The sequence below is a fragment of the Camelus dromedarius genome, chromosome 17 (assembly GCF_036321535.1).
Source record: "Camelus dromedarius isolate mCamDro1 chromosome 17, mCamDro1.pat, whole genome shotgun sequence".
In the NCBI taxonomy this organism is placed as follows: Eukaryota; Metazoa; Chordata; class Mammalia; order Artiodactyla; family Camelidae; genus Camelus; species Camelus dromedarius.
Window position 1 is genome coordinate 35,738,609 of NC_087452.1, and position 16,499 is coordinate 35,755,107.

A 16,499-nucleotide genomic window follows, 5' to 3' on the forward strand; every position below is an offset into this window, starting at 1 on the left:
GGTGGCCGACTCAAGGAGGATTCTGCAATGAGCCGGGCAATCCCGGAGGCCCCCTCAGCTCCAGGACACCCGAAATCCCCGAAGATTCCAGTACCCACTCTATCTCCTGTGCTGCCCACACCCACAGCAGGAGAGGCTTTGGAATCCAGCCAGAAACCTGTAAATGGAGGGGGGCCCCCTCAAGGTAAGACCTCTGCATAGGGCTGTACAGGCCCGCCTGGGATCCAGTGGGGCATGCGGCCTGGCCTGGAGGGGTCTAAGGGTCGGAGGGTTCTGGAGGCTTTGAGAGGAAGCGTGGCTCTGCCCTGGGAGTGCGGGGTGGTGGTGGTGGAGGCGGAGGTGGTGGCGATGAGTGGGGAAGGGAGGCAACAGCTTCACCTTCCGTCCTCCTTTTACTGAGCCAAGCAGCATGTGGTCATCGGACTTCAAGGATAGTTGGTGGAATGCCCGCCAGAGAGAGAAAGTGGCCCTGGCAGGTGAGCCTGCAGATCAATGATCAACACATATGCGGAGGCTCCCTCATTGGCCCACAGTGGGTGCTGACCGCTGCCCACTGCATATTTGGGTAAGTGCTTCAGGCTCTGGCTTTGGGTTCCTGGTCAGGTTGTCTGCAATGGAGCCATCCCTGTCCCATTCCTCCTCTGTATCTGAAAAAAAGGTCACGGCCCCTAGTTTGTGTTCAGTAGGAATGAGACCTGAAAGTTTGCATTTCTGGCAAGATCCCAGGTGCTGCTGCTGGTGGTCCTGGGAACTCACTTGAAGAATTACTAACCCAAGTGGTTAAGTGTCTGTGGAGAGGATGGGGTTTGGAGGGAGAAATGGCTGATGGCTGGTGTAGGAGATGGGATGAGGCCGGGAGGAACATGGAAGGGGTGGAGGGGAGTGTAGACCCTCCAGCATCTCCGTGAGAGTCTTGTCCTCTTCCCGCAGCTATGAGGAATATACGGTGAAGCTGGGAGTCATATTTTTACATTCGAATCCCAAGAATGCAATGGTCATTCCGGTTCGGGACATCGTTTGCCATAGCCATTATGATGTTAGAACCTTGAGTAATGACATTGCCCTTGCTCTGCTGGCCTTCTCTGTGAATTATTCCTCATCCATCCAGCCAGTGTGCCTCCCAGAAAAGGATTTTGAAGCAAACGCTGGGACCCGGTGCTGGGTGACTGGATGGGGGCAAACAACTGAAAATGGTGAGACTGGCAGACAGGATCTGGGGTGGGTGCAGCCTGGTGCCCCAGGGGTTGGGCTGCAGACTGAAGGGAGGGTCAGCAAGGCTGGTTCTCTAACAGGCGGGTGTGGGAGGAAGCGGAGGGGATGCTGGCAGGTTGTGACTGAAGTGCATGAGCAGTTTCTGTAGTTGTGTTAGGACCTGGGGGCCTGGGTCCAGGTAGGGTGGGTTCTCTCCAGGGTGGATTTCAGGTCTCCCATTCAGAGCCGTCCTTCTCTGGAATGACCTGCCAGGGGGCAGGGAGCTTGTTGTGCCTGGGGTGTAGGTGTAGCCAGAGCAGCCCTGTTGGTGTGTCTGTGAGGCCCCTTATGTGGAAGGAGGCTGGTCTGGCAGCTTTGGTCACTAGCTGTCCTAGAGTCTGTGAACCTGCTGCGTGCAGGGCCCTGTCACTGTTACTACAGATACTCAGAGTGACAGACACCTGGGTTTGTATCAGGCTGGTAAGGCCTTGCCTCTTCCTGTCCTGAAGTGTTCCTCCTCCTGTCTTGCTTTGCTTCTCACCTCCTTGGCTCCTCATGCCAACATTTGGCTTGTTTCCTTCTGAGCTAATAGGGACGATATCTACTGTCTTTCCTTCATCTCAGGAGGCATCAGGGTGTGACTGCGCTGATCATGACGCACTGTGCGCTCTGGGGGCCTCCGTCCTGTTCCACTCATGCAGGCTGTCTTACTCCTGACTTGTCTCTCTGTAGCATCAGTACTGCCAGATGTTCTTCAGGAGACTGAGCAAATTCTTCTTCACCGCAAAGAATGTAATCAGAGGATGCAGGCAAAATTAAGATTCCATCGCACACTAGTTCGAAAAGGGATGATCTGTGGCTATCACGAAAAGATGAAAAGTCCGTGCAAGGTGAGTTTGTGGGTCCCTTGCTGCTCTGCATTGATGTGGTCCCCTCAAAGTCCTCTCATCTCCCAGGGGCGGAGCCTAGGTTATTTGCCACCTCCTTGTTTCAGACTTTAGTGAAGGAGATTCAGGGGAGAATCCCTCATGGCTCTCCTGAGCTGGCCTGGCTTGTTCCTTCAAAGGGAGCAGCCCTAACGTTCTGGGGCGGGGCTGCCAGGGAAGGTGAAGTTGAGGATGACAATAATAGAAGTTCCTGTCACTGAGTTTCTCCTATGGGGCACTTACCATGCCAATGATAACATTACTCAGTTATCCACATATATCCGTGCAACATAAACATTATACATGTTATTATACAGATGCGTTCCCTCCAGAGACGTTAATTCAAGGTCCCCCTGGGAGTAGGGGTAGGATTCCTGGGCCCTCATTCTCTCCTCTGCACCAGGCTGCCATCCTGAGCTGAGAGCATTTGACTTGGTCTTAGAGCAGGAGTATTTGAATTCTGGAAAGAGGAAAACAGAACTGTTGGCTGAGGGAGCAGCAAATACAGCAGCTCAGAATCAAAGGGAACTTGTTTAGGGAGCATGATAGAGATCTGGTGCAGTGAGTTTTCAAATATGGACAAAGAAGGGATTTGGAGTATAGAATGTGTAGCTCAGAATGCTGTGCTGTGTTTGCAGGTGCCGTCCATGCAGGACTGGGGGCAGGTTTTTTTCACTATGTAGGCGATGGTGTTGATCCCAGGCAGGACCTGGGGTGGAGGGGTCGGTGAAGGGGTTGTGTTTGAGGTAGAGTTGTCAGGTGTTGGTGACTGACTGCAGGTGAGGCAAGGGGTGAGGGAGAGCTGAGGACTGTTGAGTTTCTGACTGAGTGGTTGGGGTTGGAGGTTAGTTTCCAGGCGATGGGATGTTTGGAGAGGGTCCTGGGGAAGGGGTCAGGGCAGTGGAAGCCTAGGGGGCACTGGATGACAGTGTGTATATCAGCCGCAGTCCTGATGTACCGGGGTTGTTGGTTTAATTGCTTCTGTGCATCCTGGAGCACCTGAGAAGGAGTGGTATTTCGCAGATGATGTTAAAGTTTTCAACTCTCCAATCTCATTGACAGATATCTGGTTCTGGTGGGTACCTGGGGAAGGACCTGGGTGTCTGTGTCACTAGTAACTTGCTCTCCTTGCTCTCGATCAGCCTGTTCTGACATTGATACCTTCCATTCCTGTGTTTCTATATTTTTTTTTCTGCAGGGAGATTCTGGGGGTCCTCTGGTCTGTGAATTTAATGACTTATGGGTCCAGGTGGGAATTGTGAGCTGGGGTGTTGCATGTGGTGCCACAGGATTGCCTGAAGTGTATACAGATGTTACTTCCTACAAAGATTGGGTTATTGATCAAGTTATTAAGGTGTCCTCCTGTGGCTCAGCAGGCTTCTTTTTCCCACCTCTGTGTCTGGTGCTGCCCTTGGGCATCCTGGTGACCCCATGGTTACCTGGCCCACAGCACTCCTGTTTCTGAGTCTCTCAGTAGCCCTGCTTCTGATCTCCCACAACTACTCAGTGCCCTTTCCTTAAATTCGTTGGATTCACTGACCCAGTGGAGATCCACCTGACAGAGAGTTGCAGCAAGAGAGGTAGAAGAGAAGTTCCCCAGCCTGGTGCCCCTTTCACTGCCTCGTCCACACCTACACCTTGGCTGTGCTCTGCCTGCCAGGAAGAGGTAGTGAAACCATCCCTGCAAGATGGGCAGTCGACCTACCAGGTGGAGCACGATTGGTCCTCAACATCTAGTGGAACATCTAGCAAAGAAGAGACAGCATCAATGGTGAAACAGCATTAGACCAGACACTTTCTCAAGCTCAGCATCTTGGTGATTTTTTGGAGGCACTGAGGTGGCATCACCATGTCCACATCTGACTCAGTTCTCTGGCACTGGGACAAGTTCCTGTGTTCCCCAGCGTGGATCCATCTGTGAGTGGCCAGCTTCTGGCACACAAGCCTTCCAAGTGCTACTCAGTCTTGGACTCCACCCCCAGGGCTCCAGTGGCCACACCCAGGCCCACCCTAAGTTGTGTGAGGTGATTATGGAGTATTGATATTTCTGATATCCATGGAATAAATGTTTGGAATTTGTTGTTTTGTGTTCTGATCTTTGTTTTCCTGGAGGTTGTGGGTTGCATATAATATACTCTAGAGAACTAGTTTTTTCCCATTTGACTAAGAAACTATTCATGGTTTATATTATGCCCAAGAGGGAGAGGCGAGTCCCCACCTGCTCATGTGTGAGTCCTAAGGATGGTATTATTCAGCTGGGTTTTGCTCCCTGTACTCCTGTTATAGTCATCAGCGTGTCTGCAGTGAGCTTTGTAGCCTAATTTCATAGCCTTCATAACTCAGATTAGAAGATGGAGATAGAGTCAAATTGAGAATACATATATTTTGGACATAAGCAATATTCTTCCTCTTCCATTGCTTCTACTTGCTGCTCACCTCCACTTTGTTACCAAAGATCTGTATTCCCACAGAGAGGAGTATAAGAGAGATTCACTGTATTAGGTACTGGTTCCTTTTAAAATTTAATTAAAATACTTTAATGGTGCATGCTAAGCACATGTTTACGACCTCATGCATGCTAAGCGCACGCTCTACCACTGCACTTTACCCCACTCCTCAAGGTACTGGTTCTTTACCCTCATTCTAGGACAGTGTCCCAGAGTCTCTGTGTCTTGCTGCTAATTAACTTCCTCTCCATCTCCTGTCACCTGCCCTTCCAGAGGTCAATGTTTCAGCTCCCAGATATCCCTGGGCTTCAAGTGTAGTTTTTGTCTTATGTGTTGTCTAAGGAAGGCTGGAGTTGAGAGACTAGGAACTTGCATCAGATCTAGTCTGTTAATAAGTATTGAACCAGCTGCTTTTAGAAGCCACTGAATATTCACGAGTTAAAAAAATAAATTTAACTTCTTGTTCCTATAACATTCCAAACAGGTGTTCTTGGTCAGCAGGTGGTGTTTCTCCATCTTAAAGCTCCACTCAACCCTGTGGTTCATGCTTTAGAATAAGAATCTCAGAATTCCCTGGAGGGCTTATTAAAATACAGATTGCTGACCACACTCCCAGAGTGTTCAATCCTGCAGGTTTGGGGTGGGTCCTGAGAATGTACATCTCTAACAAGTTCCCAGGTTATCCTGCTGCTGCTCTGGGGACCACACGTTGAGAACCATTCCTCTGCATTAACACAAGTAAAGAAGGCAACCTCCTCTTGACTTCCTTGGCATGGAAGTGGCACATGTCACTTCTACTCACCTATTGGTGGAACGCTTCACCTGGACCTCTTTAGATGCTAAGGTGAGGAATGTGGTCCCCAGAGCTGGATTCCCCCACACTAGACAGAAGAAGCAGTAATCTTGGTTGTTATCAACTAATCTGGGACACACCAAGCAGGTCCAAAGGCTGCATCCTTCTACAAAAACACCCTGAAAGCCCAAGGTCTGGCATCCACCACCACCTCTTTCAGTTTCCAACATCCTACTGGTGGTCCATGGAAGAGGAGAAATGCCTTTTCTTTCTCAGGACTACGCCAAGACTCCTTGTTCAAGTCTTGGGTCCAGCTCAGATGCCACTTTCACAAAGACATCTTCCCTGATTGCATAGCCTTACTGTTCTCTTCTTGTGCTTTCTACCTCTTTTCAGATTTTCTAGTCAGTATAAACTGTGACACCCTCAAATGCACGAAGCCCAGGGGAACAAGGTTGTGGTCAGAAGGTGGGCAACAAGATGCCAACACCAGTCTTGGGATTTGTATGTGCCTACGCTGGCCAGGTTTTGAGACACAGTCACCAACTGAGGCAATTTGGGGTGCTTTCATGGGACTGGCCAGCGCGGAGGCAGCGACAGATCCAGAGCTCACCAGGCATCTTTAAGGAACCCGCACGAGATGGAGGTACGCGCGGCGGAGCGTTCACGGTGCCGGGGCGCCGTCGCACGTCTGCGACGTCATCACGTGCGGAGGGGCCGTCACGTGCCCGAGGCTCCGTCTGCGGCGGGAAGTGCCGTCAGGCGCGGGAGTCGCCGTCGCGGCGGCATCCGGGGCTCGTGCGAGCTGTCCTCTTCGCCGCCAGGGGGCACGTCCGAGCCTCATGGCAGCCTCGCTGTCCCGCGTCAGTGTGGCGCCTGCAGCCTCGAGGCCCTCGGGCCTGAGCCGCCGCCTCCTGCTCCTGCTCCTGCCGCAGCTGCTGCTGCTGATCTCAGGTGAGGCGACGTCTGCTCCGCTCCGGGTTCTTCGAGGCCCGGACAGGCCCCGCGGCGCGCATCCGCAGCCATTTCTCCTCCACTGCCCCTCCCGGCATCTACCAGGGCGGTTCCAGGGGTCCCGAACTCCCACCTTCTCCACCCGCCGTCTCCTTCCTCAAGGCTGCCAGCCCTGCAGCCTCCTGGGAGCCAGCGGTGGTGGTGGGGGGACCCCAGCGTTTCCTCCCGGAAGTGTGAACGTATGAACCTCACGGCTGAGACCTGAACCATCCTCTTAAGCGTCCTCAGGCCTCTCACTCTCTACCCCTCCACCCCAGGCTCTCTGATCTTCCCACGCAGCTGGGCACCGCTGGAGACCCGGCTCGGTGAGGCGGTCCGGGCCAAATTCGTGGACTCCATCCACTTAAACGAATAGTCGCAAATTCACCGTCTTCCCAGACTGCCCGTTCCTACCCAATGTGCCTCACTAGCAGCTCCTTCCTTTCCTCAGGAAACCCAGGCCATCAGGTGCTGTCTCCGTTGACTCCCTCCAGCCCCCAGAGGCGCCTCTGAACCTCACTATTCATCGCCACCCTCCCCGCTTTCTGTCGGAATCAGAGACAGGCCTCCAGTTCAAGGTCAGCCCTGCTCTGGACTCTTGGCCTTCCCTGTGCTGCTCCTTCCGTCCTCCTCTCTCATAGTTCTTTATCCTCTCTCTTTCTGTCTGATTTATTTCTTCACTCTGTCTCTTCCCCTTGCTGCCTCACTATTTTGAGATTTCTCAAAGTAAGCCTTCACTTCATGTTTCCTTCCAGAGCTTCTTCACTTCTCACTTAATCCTTAGCCCGTTCCTGGGAGGTCTGTGCTCTTAGCCACCTTTGCTCTGTTTGTCTCTGACATATTGATGTTCCTTAAGGTGCTGTCTTGGTTCTGTCTTCACTGCTCCCTGGGTGAACTTACTTGCCGTGGGCGTTGAGCTGCCATTTATGTGATGCTGTCTCCCAAAGCAATGTGTCTGATATGCAGCCGCCTACTGGACATCTGAATGACCTAGAACTGTCTCAGCATCTTGGATTTGAAAGTTGAGGCTCTCTTCTTCCTACAAACTGGGTTCTCTTGCTCTGTCCTCTAAGTCAGCCAATAGTGGTCACGCTTCTCTAAAATCAGAAACTTGAGCGTCATCCTGGACTCAGCCATTTCCCTAAGTCCTACATCCAGCTCACCATGTCTCTTCTCACTGCTGCTTCCTTATTCAGACCTCCTCATTTCCTGCCTGGGTTCTGCAGAGCCTCTGGTGGGCTTACTGCTTTCAGTCTTGCCACCTCCCTATCTATTTTCCATACTGCCTTCACAATACAAGCTTGACCATTGCACACCTCCATTGGCCTCCTTCCTCCCAGAGGGTCTCACCCAGGCAGCTTGGCCTGGCTTATGAGGCTGCCTTCTAACCCTGACATCATTTCTTGCCATCACAGGCCTTGCCCTTTATCCTCTGGAGTCTCCCGCCTACACCATGGTGTTTGTATCATAAAGAATGTCACTGTCACTTTTCATTTCTGTTTTACCTTGTCATATTTAAGACCTGGCACAGTAACCCCTCTTCCCAGAAGCCTCTCTGTCTACCACTTCTGGACTTACCTGACACCTGTGGCCTGGTCCCTACATTGATCTCACCCAGGTGATTGTGTGTTTACTTATGTCTCCCCCGTTGGACAACGTGATTCTCAAGGGCAAATACAGGATGTATCTGTCTGACACATTTCTGTCCTCCCCTAACCCCAGCCTTGGGCTCCAGGCTGGAAATAGAGTGGGAGATTAGAAAATATTTGGTGAATGAATGAATTAACATATTAGTGAAAAGACACACCTCTTCACTGTCATCTTGTTATGACCTCTTCATCTCTGTCCCCTTTTTCTCCTCCAGGTTACAAAGGAGACAACACCAAACCAGGTGGGTTGGGTGAGCCATTGCTTCAGGAAAACCTCAGTTCCTGGGAGGGTATGTTCTGAAGAAGGTCACAGAGAGAGTGTTTTGAGGTCTGTAGAAGCAGAAGTTTTTTGGGGGAAGGGTCTATTTGTCAACCCTTGTTAATACCACACTGTTTTTGTTATTATGGCTTTGATGTGTCTTTTTTTGTATATATATATTTTTATTGAAGTATAGTCAATTTACTATGTGTCAGTTTCTAGTGTACAGCATACTGCTTCAGTCATACATGAACATATACGTATTCATTTTCATATCCTTTTTCATTATAAGTCACTACAAGATATTGAATATAGTTCCCTGTGCTATACAGTATGAACTTGTTCATCTATTTTATATATAATTGTAAGTATCTGCAAATCTCAAACTCCCAATCTATCCCTTCCCAGCCCCTTTCCCCCTGGTAACCATAAGTTTGTTTTCAATGTCTATAAGTCTGTTTCTGTTTTGTAAATAAGTTCAGTTGTCTTTTTTTTTAGATTCCACATGTAAGTGATATCATATGGTATTTTTCTTTCTCTTTCTGGCTTACTTCACTTAGAATGACAATCTCCAGGTCCATCCATGTTGCTGCAAATGGTATTATTTTATTCTTTTTTATGGCTGAGTTGTATTCCATTGTATAAATAAACCACAGCTTCTTTATCCAGTCATTTGTCGATAGATATTTAGGTGGTTTCCATGTCTTGGCTATTGTGTATAGTGCTGCTATGAACATTGGGGTGCATGTATCTTTTTGAATTAAGGTTCCCTTTGAATATATGCCCAGTAGTGGGATTGCTGGATCAAATGATGTCTATTTTTAGTCTTTTGAGGAATCTCCATACTGTTTTCCATAATGACTGCACCAAAACTACATTCCCACCAGCAGTGTAGGAGGGTTCCCTTTTCTCCACACCCTCTCCAGCATTTATCATTTGTGCACTTTTGAATGATGGCCATTCTGACTGGTGTGAGGTGATAAACTCATTGTAGTTTTGATTTGCATTTCTCTGATAATAAACGTGGTACTGAACATTTTTTCATGTGCCTATTGGCCATTTGTATGTCTTATTGGAAAATTACTTGTTTAGGTCTTCTGCCCATTTTTGGATTGGAGGTTTTTTTTTTTTTATTATTAAGTTGTATGAGCTGTTTATATATCCTGGAAATTAAGCCCTTGTCAGTCTCATGTTTTGCAAATATTTTCTCCCATTCCACAGGTTGTCTTTGTGTTTTGCTTATGGTTTCCTTTGCTGTGAAAAAGATTATAAGTTTAATTAGATCCTATTTGTTTATTTTTTTATTTTTTTAACTTTTTTTATTGAGTTATAGTCATTTTACAATGTTGTGTCAAATTCCAGCGTAGAGCACAATTTTTCAGTTATACATGAACATACATACATTCATTGTCACATTCTCTTTCGCTGTGAGCTACCACAAGATCCTGTATATATTTCCCTGTGCTACACAGTACAATCTTGTTTATCTATTCTACATTTTGAAATCCCAGTCTGTCCCTTACCTACCCCTGTCCCTCTGGCAACCACAAGTTTGTATTCTATGTCTATGAGTCTGTTTCTGTTTTGTATTTATGTTTTTTTTTAGATTCCACATATGAGTGATCTCATATGGTATTTTTATTTCTCTTTCTGGCTTACTTCACTTAGAATGACATTCTCCAGAAACATCCATGTTGCCGCAAATGGCATGATGTTGTTGGTTTTTATGGCTGAATAGTATTCCATTGTGTAAATATACCACATCTTCTTTATCCAGTCATCTGTTGATGGACAATTAGGCTGTTTCCATGTCTTGGCTATTCCATTTGTTTATTTTTGCCTTTATTTCTATTGCTTGGGTAGATTGCCTTAGGAGAACATTGCTGAGATTTATGTCAGATAGTGTTTTGCCTGTGTTTTCTTCTAAGAGGTTTATAGTGTCTTGTCTTATGTTTAAGTCTTTAAGCCATTTTGAATTTATTTTTGTGTGTGGTGTGAGGGAGTGTTCTAATTTCATGGATTTCCATGCAGCTGTCCAGTTGCCCAACCCCATTTGCTGAAGAGACTGTCTTTACTCCATTGTATGTTTTTGCCTCCTTTGTCAAAGATTAATTGACTGTAGGTCTGTGGGTTTATTTCTGGGCTCTCTGTTCTGCTCCATTGATCTATATGTCTGTTTTTGTACCAATTCCATGCTGTTTTGATTACTGTGGATCTGTAGTATTGTCTGAAGTCTGGAAGGGTTATTCCTCCAACTTCATTCTTTTTCTTCAGTATTGCTTTGACAATTCTGGGACTTTTGTGATTCCATGTAAATTTTAGGATTATTTGTTCTAGTTCTGTGAAAAATGTCCTGGGTAATTTGATAGGGATTGCATTAAATCTGTAGATTGCTTTGGATAGTATGGCCATTGTATGTATCTTAATATCTGTTAGGATAAGTGTCCCTTCTTTGCTCTACTTTCTCAAAGACTGAAGTATTCATGGAACTTTGTTTTTCTATTTTGCTTTTAGAGTAAGTTTATCAAATTTCTTAAAAATTCTAACTAGGAAAGTGAGTTTATAGATTAATTTTGGAAAAAATTACTTCTGAAATATTCTATTTAAAAGTAAAGAATCTTTCTCCATTTATGCTGATCATTTTCAGTGTCCTTTATTAGAGTTTAAAGTGCAGTACTGCAGAAATCTTGCATACTGTTGTATATGTTAATTCCTTTGTACTTTTTAATTTTTAGCTATCAGAAATGTCTTATTTTGAATATAGTTGTGTTGTATTCAGATTGATTGGAGGTAGAGAAATGTTACCGATTTTAAAAGTGAGTTGTTGAAGTATTATATATACACACAAAAGTGCACACATTATGTGTCCAGCTCAAGAAATTACCACACAATGAAGGCACCTGTGCAGTCTCCACCCAGGTCAGAAAGTAGAGCAGTACTGGCATCCAGAAACTCCCTTCTGCCCCCCCCCCCCCAGTTACTTCCTTTGTCCTCCTCCCACGAAGTACCATTATTCCTGGCTTCTGTCAGTGTAATTTTTGGGGTCTGTTCCTTAGTGTTATGTGATGTTTGCTGAAGGTTTATGATATATAACTTCTATAAATAAGGATTTTCTTTCTGTTGCTCGTTTGCTAAGTTTTTTTGTTGTTGTTGTTTTAGTCATAAATATGTGCTGAATTTTTCAAATGCCTTTTTAGTGTGTGTGTGTCTATTGAGAAAAGCAGGCGATCTTTCTCTCCTTAGGGGAAAAAAAAACCTATTTATATGGCGAATATACCAAGAGCGCTTCCATTGTGGGACCTCCCTTGCACCCCTGGGACAATCTCTACATGATCATGGTGCATTATTTTTAAAAAATATACTGTTGGCTAATATTTTATTTACAATTTCTGCATCTATGTTCATGTTCATACAATTGTCCAACTTGATTGTTGGAACTACTTGCAAACTAATAGTGTGTAAGCTGTGAGAGGAGGGGTACCTCTCTCTGTGGGCTCCATGCTAGGGTTTTTTTTGTTTGTTTTGTTTTGTTTTCTGAATGGCCTATGAAAAGACTTCTGACACATAAGTCTGGAGCTTTTCTTAACTCTGAGTAGTGTGGGGACAGAGCCCTTTTGTATCTCAAGAGATGAAGCAAGCATTATAGCCTTGCAGCACCATGGACTAGGGACTTACCGGACACAAGGAAATACATTTCTTGTCCTGGGGCTCCTTCTGTGCTTCTCCCTTGTCGTGAGGTTCTGTGCTGCTTGCTTCCTCTGTGTCTCAGTATCTCTCTCCTCCTCCTGTCATGTCTCTTTGTCTTGATGCTTTTTATTTCTGTCATTGTCATTTTCTGTCCAGCTCAGTGCCTTTGGGCAGGCCACTGGTCTTTTCTCACCCTCAGTCTCCCCTTCTTTGAAGTGGGAACAAACCCCCGGGTTACAGCCTTGTGCAAATTGCCCTGGAGGTATCTTGGTCTCTGTCATTCTTACCCTTCTCTGTGTGGCCACTGTATCTTCCTGGCATGCTTGTTCCTGAAGCTTGTGGCAAACCCTGGTGGTTGGAGAATTCGGACGTGACCCGCCATTGGCCCTGGGAAGTAAGCCTCCGAGTAGAAGATGAGCACGTGTGTGGAGGGGCCCTCATCGACCTCAGCTGGGTGGTGACTGCCGCCCACTGCATCCAAAGGTGAGCGTGGCCTATGGAGACCCAGGGCTGCAATGGGCTCAGCCTAGCCTCCTGGTCTCCTCTGTGAAACAAGGTGGGAGTGGGGGCAGTGGAGAGGGTGGGAAGGGATGTCCAGGACAGGGAAGAATCATGCTTATGACTGAGCTGGGGCAGGACCCCCAAGCAACAAAGACTGTATACCAGGGCAACAGGAGAACCCAGCATACACGCCACCCCTCACACGCATGAGAACACACATGCATACTAACAGCTGCATGCCCAAATACACAACACACAGACCAGGCTGCTTGAACCAGTTTAGCTGATGAATGAGGAGGCAGCCATATCTCTGACCCCAGGGGCCCCCAGACTGGATGAGCAAGATGACATGAGCAGGGAAAATCAGGCAGGACTTCTGCTAAGGGGAGGGTCCTTGTCTGAGGTAGGAGCCTAGGGTTTGCTTGGGAACCTTATGTCTACCAGGTGGGGCTCTGTGTCTCCTGTAGCACCAAAGAGTACTCAGTGATTCTCGGCACCTCCAAGCTGAAGCCCAAGGACGCCATGAAGGCCCTCTCAATCCCCGTGAAGGACATCATTTTGCACCCCAAGTACTGGGGCCGGACCTTCATCATGGGCGATGTTGCCCTTCTCCAGCTTCACACTCCTGCCATCTTCAGCAAGTACGTGCAGCCCATCTGCCTCCCGGAACCCAGCTACAACTTGAAGGTTGGAACACAGTGCTGGGTGACTGGCTGGGGCCAGGTTAAACGGCGCTTCTCAGGTGAGCAGGGTGGGGTAGGGGTGAGATTTGGTACCCTAGAGGGTGCACTCCTTTCCTTCTGGAACCTTGCTGCTGAATTCCCGAATGGTGCCTCTCAGGAAGCTGTGGCTGTTACTGCTGGCCCTTGGTTCTTTGGATGTATTGGGTTTGCTCCTCATATGAGAAGCATTGTTATGGTTTACACCATTGCGTTTGCTGTAGGCACTTCATTCAGGCCCAGCAAAGCCTGGGCTGGGCATGATCATTTGCCTCTTACAAAAACTCAGAGTCAGGGATTCATAAATTCCTCACTCACTTATTTGTTCACCCGACAAACTTTTGATGTTCAAGCATCTGCCACATGCCAAACCCTTGACACTGGGAATGCATGCCCTGCCTGCAGGGCACTCATAACTGAGTGTGGGTGGGGACATAGGCTGACAAGGAAAGAGGCAAAAACTGTCAGGTGATCTTGAGAGCACGTCTGGGGGATCTGGGATGAGCTCTGGGCAAAGAGTCTGCCTGAGATGCCTGAAGGAGGAATGGGTGTCAGTTGGGGTGGCAGAGGTCACAGCTGGTGCAAAGCTCAGAGGCTGGAGAGAAGCAGCATGTGGTTGGGGTCTCGATTTCTAAGTGGTTGCTTTGAAATTTGAGTTATAGCCTGCTTGGTTCAGAAGCAAAAGTTTCCCAGAGAAAGGGATCCTGAAACAGAGCCTCTGAGGGTGAGGTGCTTGCCCGACATGGTCCACACTGCAGGGGTAAGGGCCAAGTGGCGGAGGGCATGGAGATGTGAAAGGGTGTAGCTGAGTCTCAAGGATGGAGGGAACAAGACCTTGGGAAGAGGCAGGGCTGAGTGGAGTGAGGATTCAGTTCTCACCCCACTGGGCTCCTCCACAGCCAACTCCACGCTGACGCCAGAGCTGCGGGAGGCTGAGGTGTTTATCATGGACAACAAGAGATGTGATCGGATTTACCGCAAGAATTCCCTCGTCCCCCGAATTGTCCCCCTTGTCCTGGGGGACATGATCTGTGCCACCAATTATGGAGAAAACATGTGCTATGTGAGTTTCTGGGAGGTTCTGGCAGCTCTCCTTTGGTTGGGATGACTCCCGGTAGGGGGCCAGTTCCCTGGGGAGGGGTTTGCTGGGCCTCCTCTTTGTCATCATTACCAGGCAGTGCTCCCATTTTCCTTCCCAGTGACTTTGACTTTGCTTGATATTCTGGGATGGGGTCCTCAACTGAGGAGTGAAGGAAGACTCCAGGTAGTGAGATCCTTAAGAAATGAAAAAAGCTTCCAAGCAGAACTCAGAGGGTGGGCATTCTGGGTCCCCCAATTCCCTGGGTCCTAGCTAGGCCCACAGCCTCCATCAGTCCTCTCTCTTTGCATAGGGGGATTCTGGGGGTCCACTGGCTTGCGAAGTCGAGGGCAGATGGATTCTGGCTGGGGTGTTGTCCTGGGAAAAGGCCTGCGCCAAAGTACGTAATCCAGATGTGTACACCCGTGTCACCAAATACAGCAAATGGATCAAGAAGCAAATAAGCAACGGGGTTCTCTCTGGACCCCGCACCTCTCCCTGGCTCCTACTCATGTCTTGGCTGCTGCAGCCCCTAATGGACCCCTGATCTCCCCTCTCCCTTCTTCTCCATGCTTTGCCTCTGCTGGATCAACCTTGATCTCTGGCCAGATCAAGGTTAGACCGAGGTCATGATTCTGTTTTCAACAAGAGTCAAAGTTGGGAAAGAGTGGCCCCTGGGAGACTGGGTCTTGCTTTAGCCTCCTAGTGAGGAGGGATATGGTGGATGACTAGGCCTTGGTTGACCAGGAGAAGGGAAGTGTGGCCTAGAAGTGCTCTGGAATTGGGGACCAGAACAGTAGGGATTAAATGTGTGCAAATATGTGCTGGCTCTGTTCTCTTTTCTGGGTGGCCCTGTGGGCTGGGGGTCAGTGGGAGGGCCGAGCATCCTGAAATTAATTCTGCCAGGAGACTCATCAGAGTGGGGGCTGATAGTTTTTGCTGTAGTGCTTGGGCTGGGGCATAGGGAAAGGGCCTGAGCCTGAGGCCTCGGTTTCCTCAAGTGTAAAGTGGTTGTTCTGTGGGGAGCAGTTGAGACACACCCCTTAGGTGACAGAAGGAAGGACCGACACATACTGCTCCAAAATCAGCTTGCTTTTTTTTTTTTAAATGGCATTTAAAACTGATTACCGAAGTATTGCATGTTGACTTTCTAAATTTTTAAAAATTAAAAACAATTACAAATATCTGAATACATTTTTGTCGTGATTTACTTAAAAAATTCAGAGATACATGTTAAGACTCCCTCTTGCTCATTCACCCCCACCATTCATACTGCCCCCCTTCCCAGAAATAATCATTGTTAGCATCCTTAAATAATTCATCTTTGATGTTTTTAAGTAAATGGGATCTTATATATATATATTATTAATAATCTACATTTAAAAAAGTATGTGCCTTGAAAACCTTTCTGTGCCAGTACCTAGAGCTCTTCATAATTTTGCATTACTGCATGTGTTCTGTATGCATGTAATGTATGTTATTTAAGTAGCACCAGTTTTGAGGCTGTTTCTGACTTGTCAGCATTGCCGCAGTGCTTCCGTGACCGTATCCTTGCATGCTGGGCGGGAGGACACATTCTGAAGCATTTCTGCAGCTGTCTTCCTAGGAGTGGGGTCAGGGGAGGATCATCAAAGGAAACACACACTTAATAATTTTGGATGAATACTATCCAATTTACCCCTCCCCAAAGCTGAACAAGTTTACATTCACACCTATAGCATATAAGAAGGAATTTCTCCTTTTTAAGCTTGAAATGGATATTACTAATCTTCAAAAATTTTGCCCATTCAATGGTGGAAAGCTATATAATTGTTGTTTTAATTTGCATTTTCTTGATTGGAAAAATGTGTTTTCGTGTGTTTACTGAAAAAAAAGGTGTACTTTTTCTCTAGTAAATCCTCTGTTCATACACTTTGCCTACTTTAAAAATTAGGTTGCTTATCTTTTTCTCATGAAGGTCTTTATCTTTTTTGAATATTAAGTTTTTGTCAGTTGTTTTACAAATACGTTCTCCAGTTGTTGTCACTTTTCTTTTAGAAATATGTGGAATTGATGGGAATTTTCCCCTAAGGACTTTTTAAAATTATTATTGAGTGAAATCAGTCAGTCTTTTTTTAATGGATTTTGTGACTTGTTTGACATGGCCTTCTCCATGTCCAGATCATAGAGCTATCTTCACATTTTTCTTTTAATATTTTGATAAATTGATTTTTTATGTGTAACTATAACCCATTTGAAATTTCTATTTATGTATAG

General features: G+C 47.1%; 2 protein-coding genes and 1 long non-coding RNA gene across 3 annotated transcripts; all 3 read left to right on the forward strand.

Annotated features, from left to right (window-relative positions):
• PRSS44P (serine protease 44) lies at positions 1 to 4,167 on the forward strand. Its single transcript, XM_064496137.1, has 5 exons — positions 1 to 184; positions 406 to 565; positions 931 to 1,193; positions 1,924 to 2,081; positions 3,778 to 4,167. Exons 1-5 carry the CDS (start codon positions 28 to 30, stop codon positions 3,901 to 3,903), a joined length of 864 nt encoding a protein of 287 aa, XP_064352207.1. The 5' UTR covers positions 1 to 27; the 3' UTR covers positions 3,904 to 4,167.
• Positions 4,168 to 6,206: 2,039 nt separating this feature from the next.
• Positions 6,207 to 8,639, forward strand: LOC135323351 (uncharacterized). The gene is made up of 3 exons (XR_010384866.1): positions 6,207 to 6,311; positions 6,802 to 6,928; positions 8,215 to 8,639. It is a non-coding gene; the product is annotated as an uncharacterized LOC135323351 (long non-coding RNA).
• Positions 8,640 to 11,556: 2,917 nt separating this feature from the next.
• Positions 11,557 to 15,056, forward strand: PRSS45P (serine protease 45). The gene is made up of 4 exons (XM_010997179.3): positions 11,557 to 12,428; positions 12,914 to 13,188; positions 14,065 to 14,228; positions 14,557 to 15,056. The coding sequence occupies exons 1-4, from the start codon at positions 12,265 to 12,267 to the stop codon at positions 14,788 to 14,790; spliced, it is 837 nt and encodes a 278-aa protein (XP_010995481.2). The 5' UTR covers positions 11,557 to 12,264; the 3' UTR covers positions 14,791 to 15,056.
• Positions 15,057 to 16,499: the final 1,443 nt, after the last annotated feature.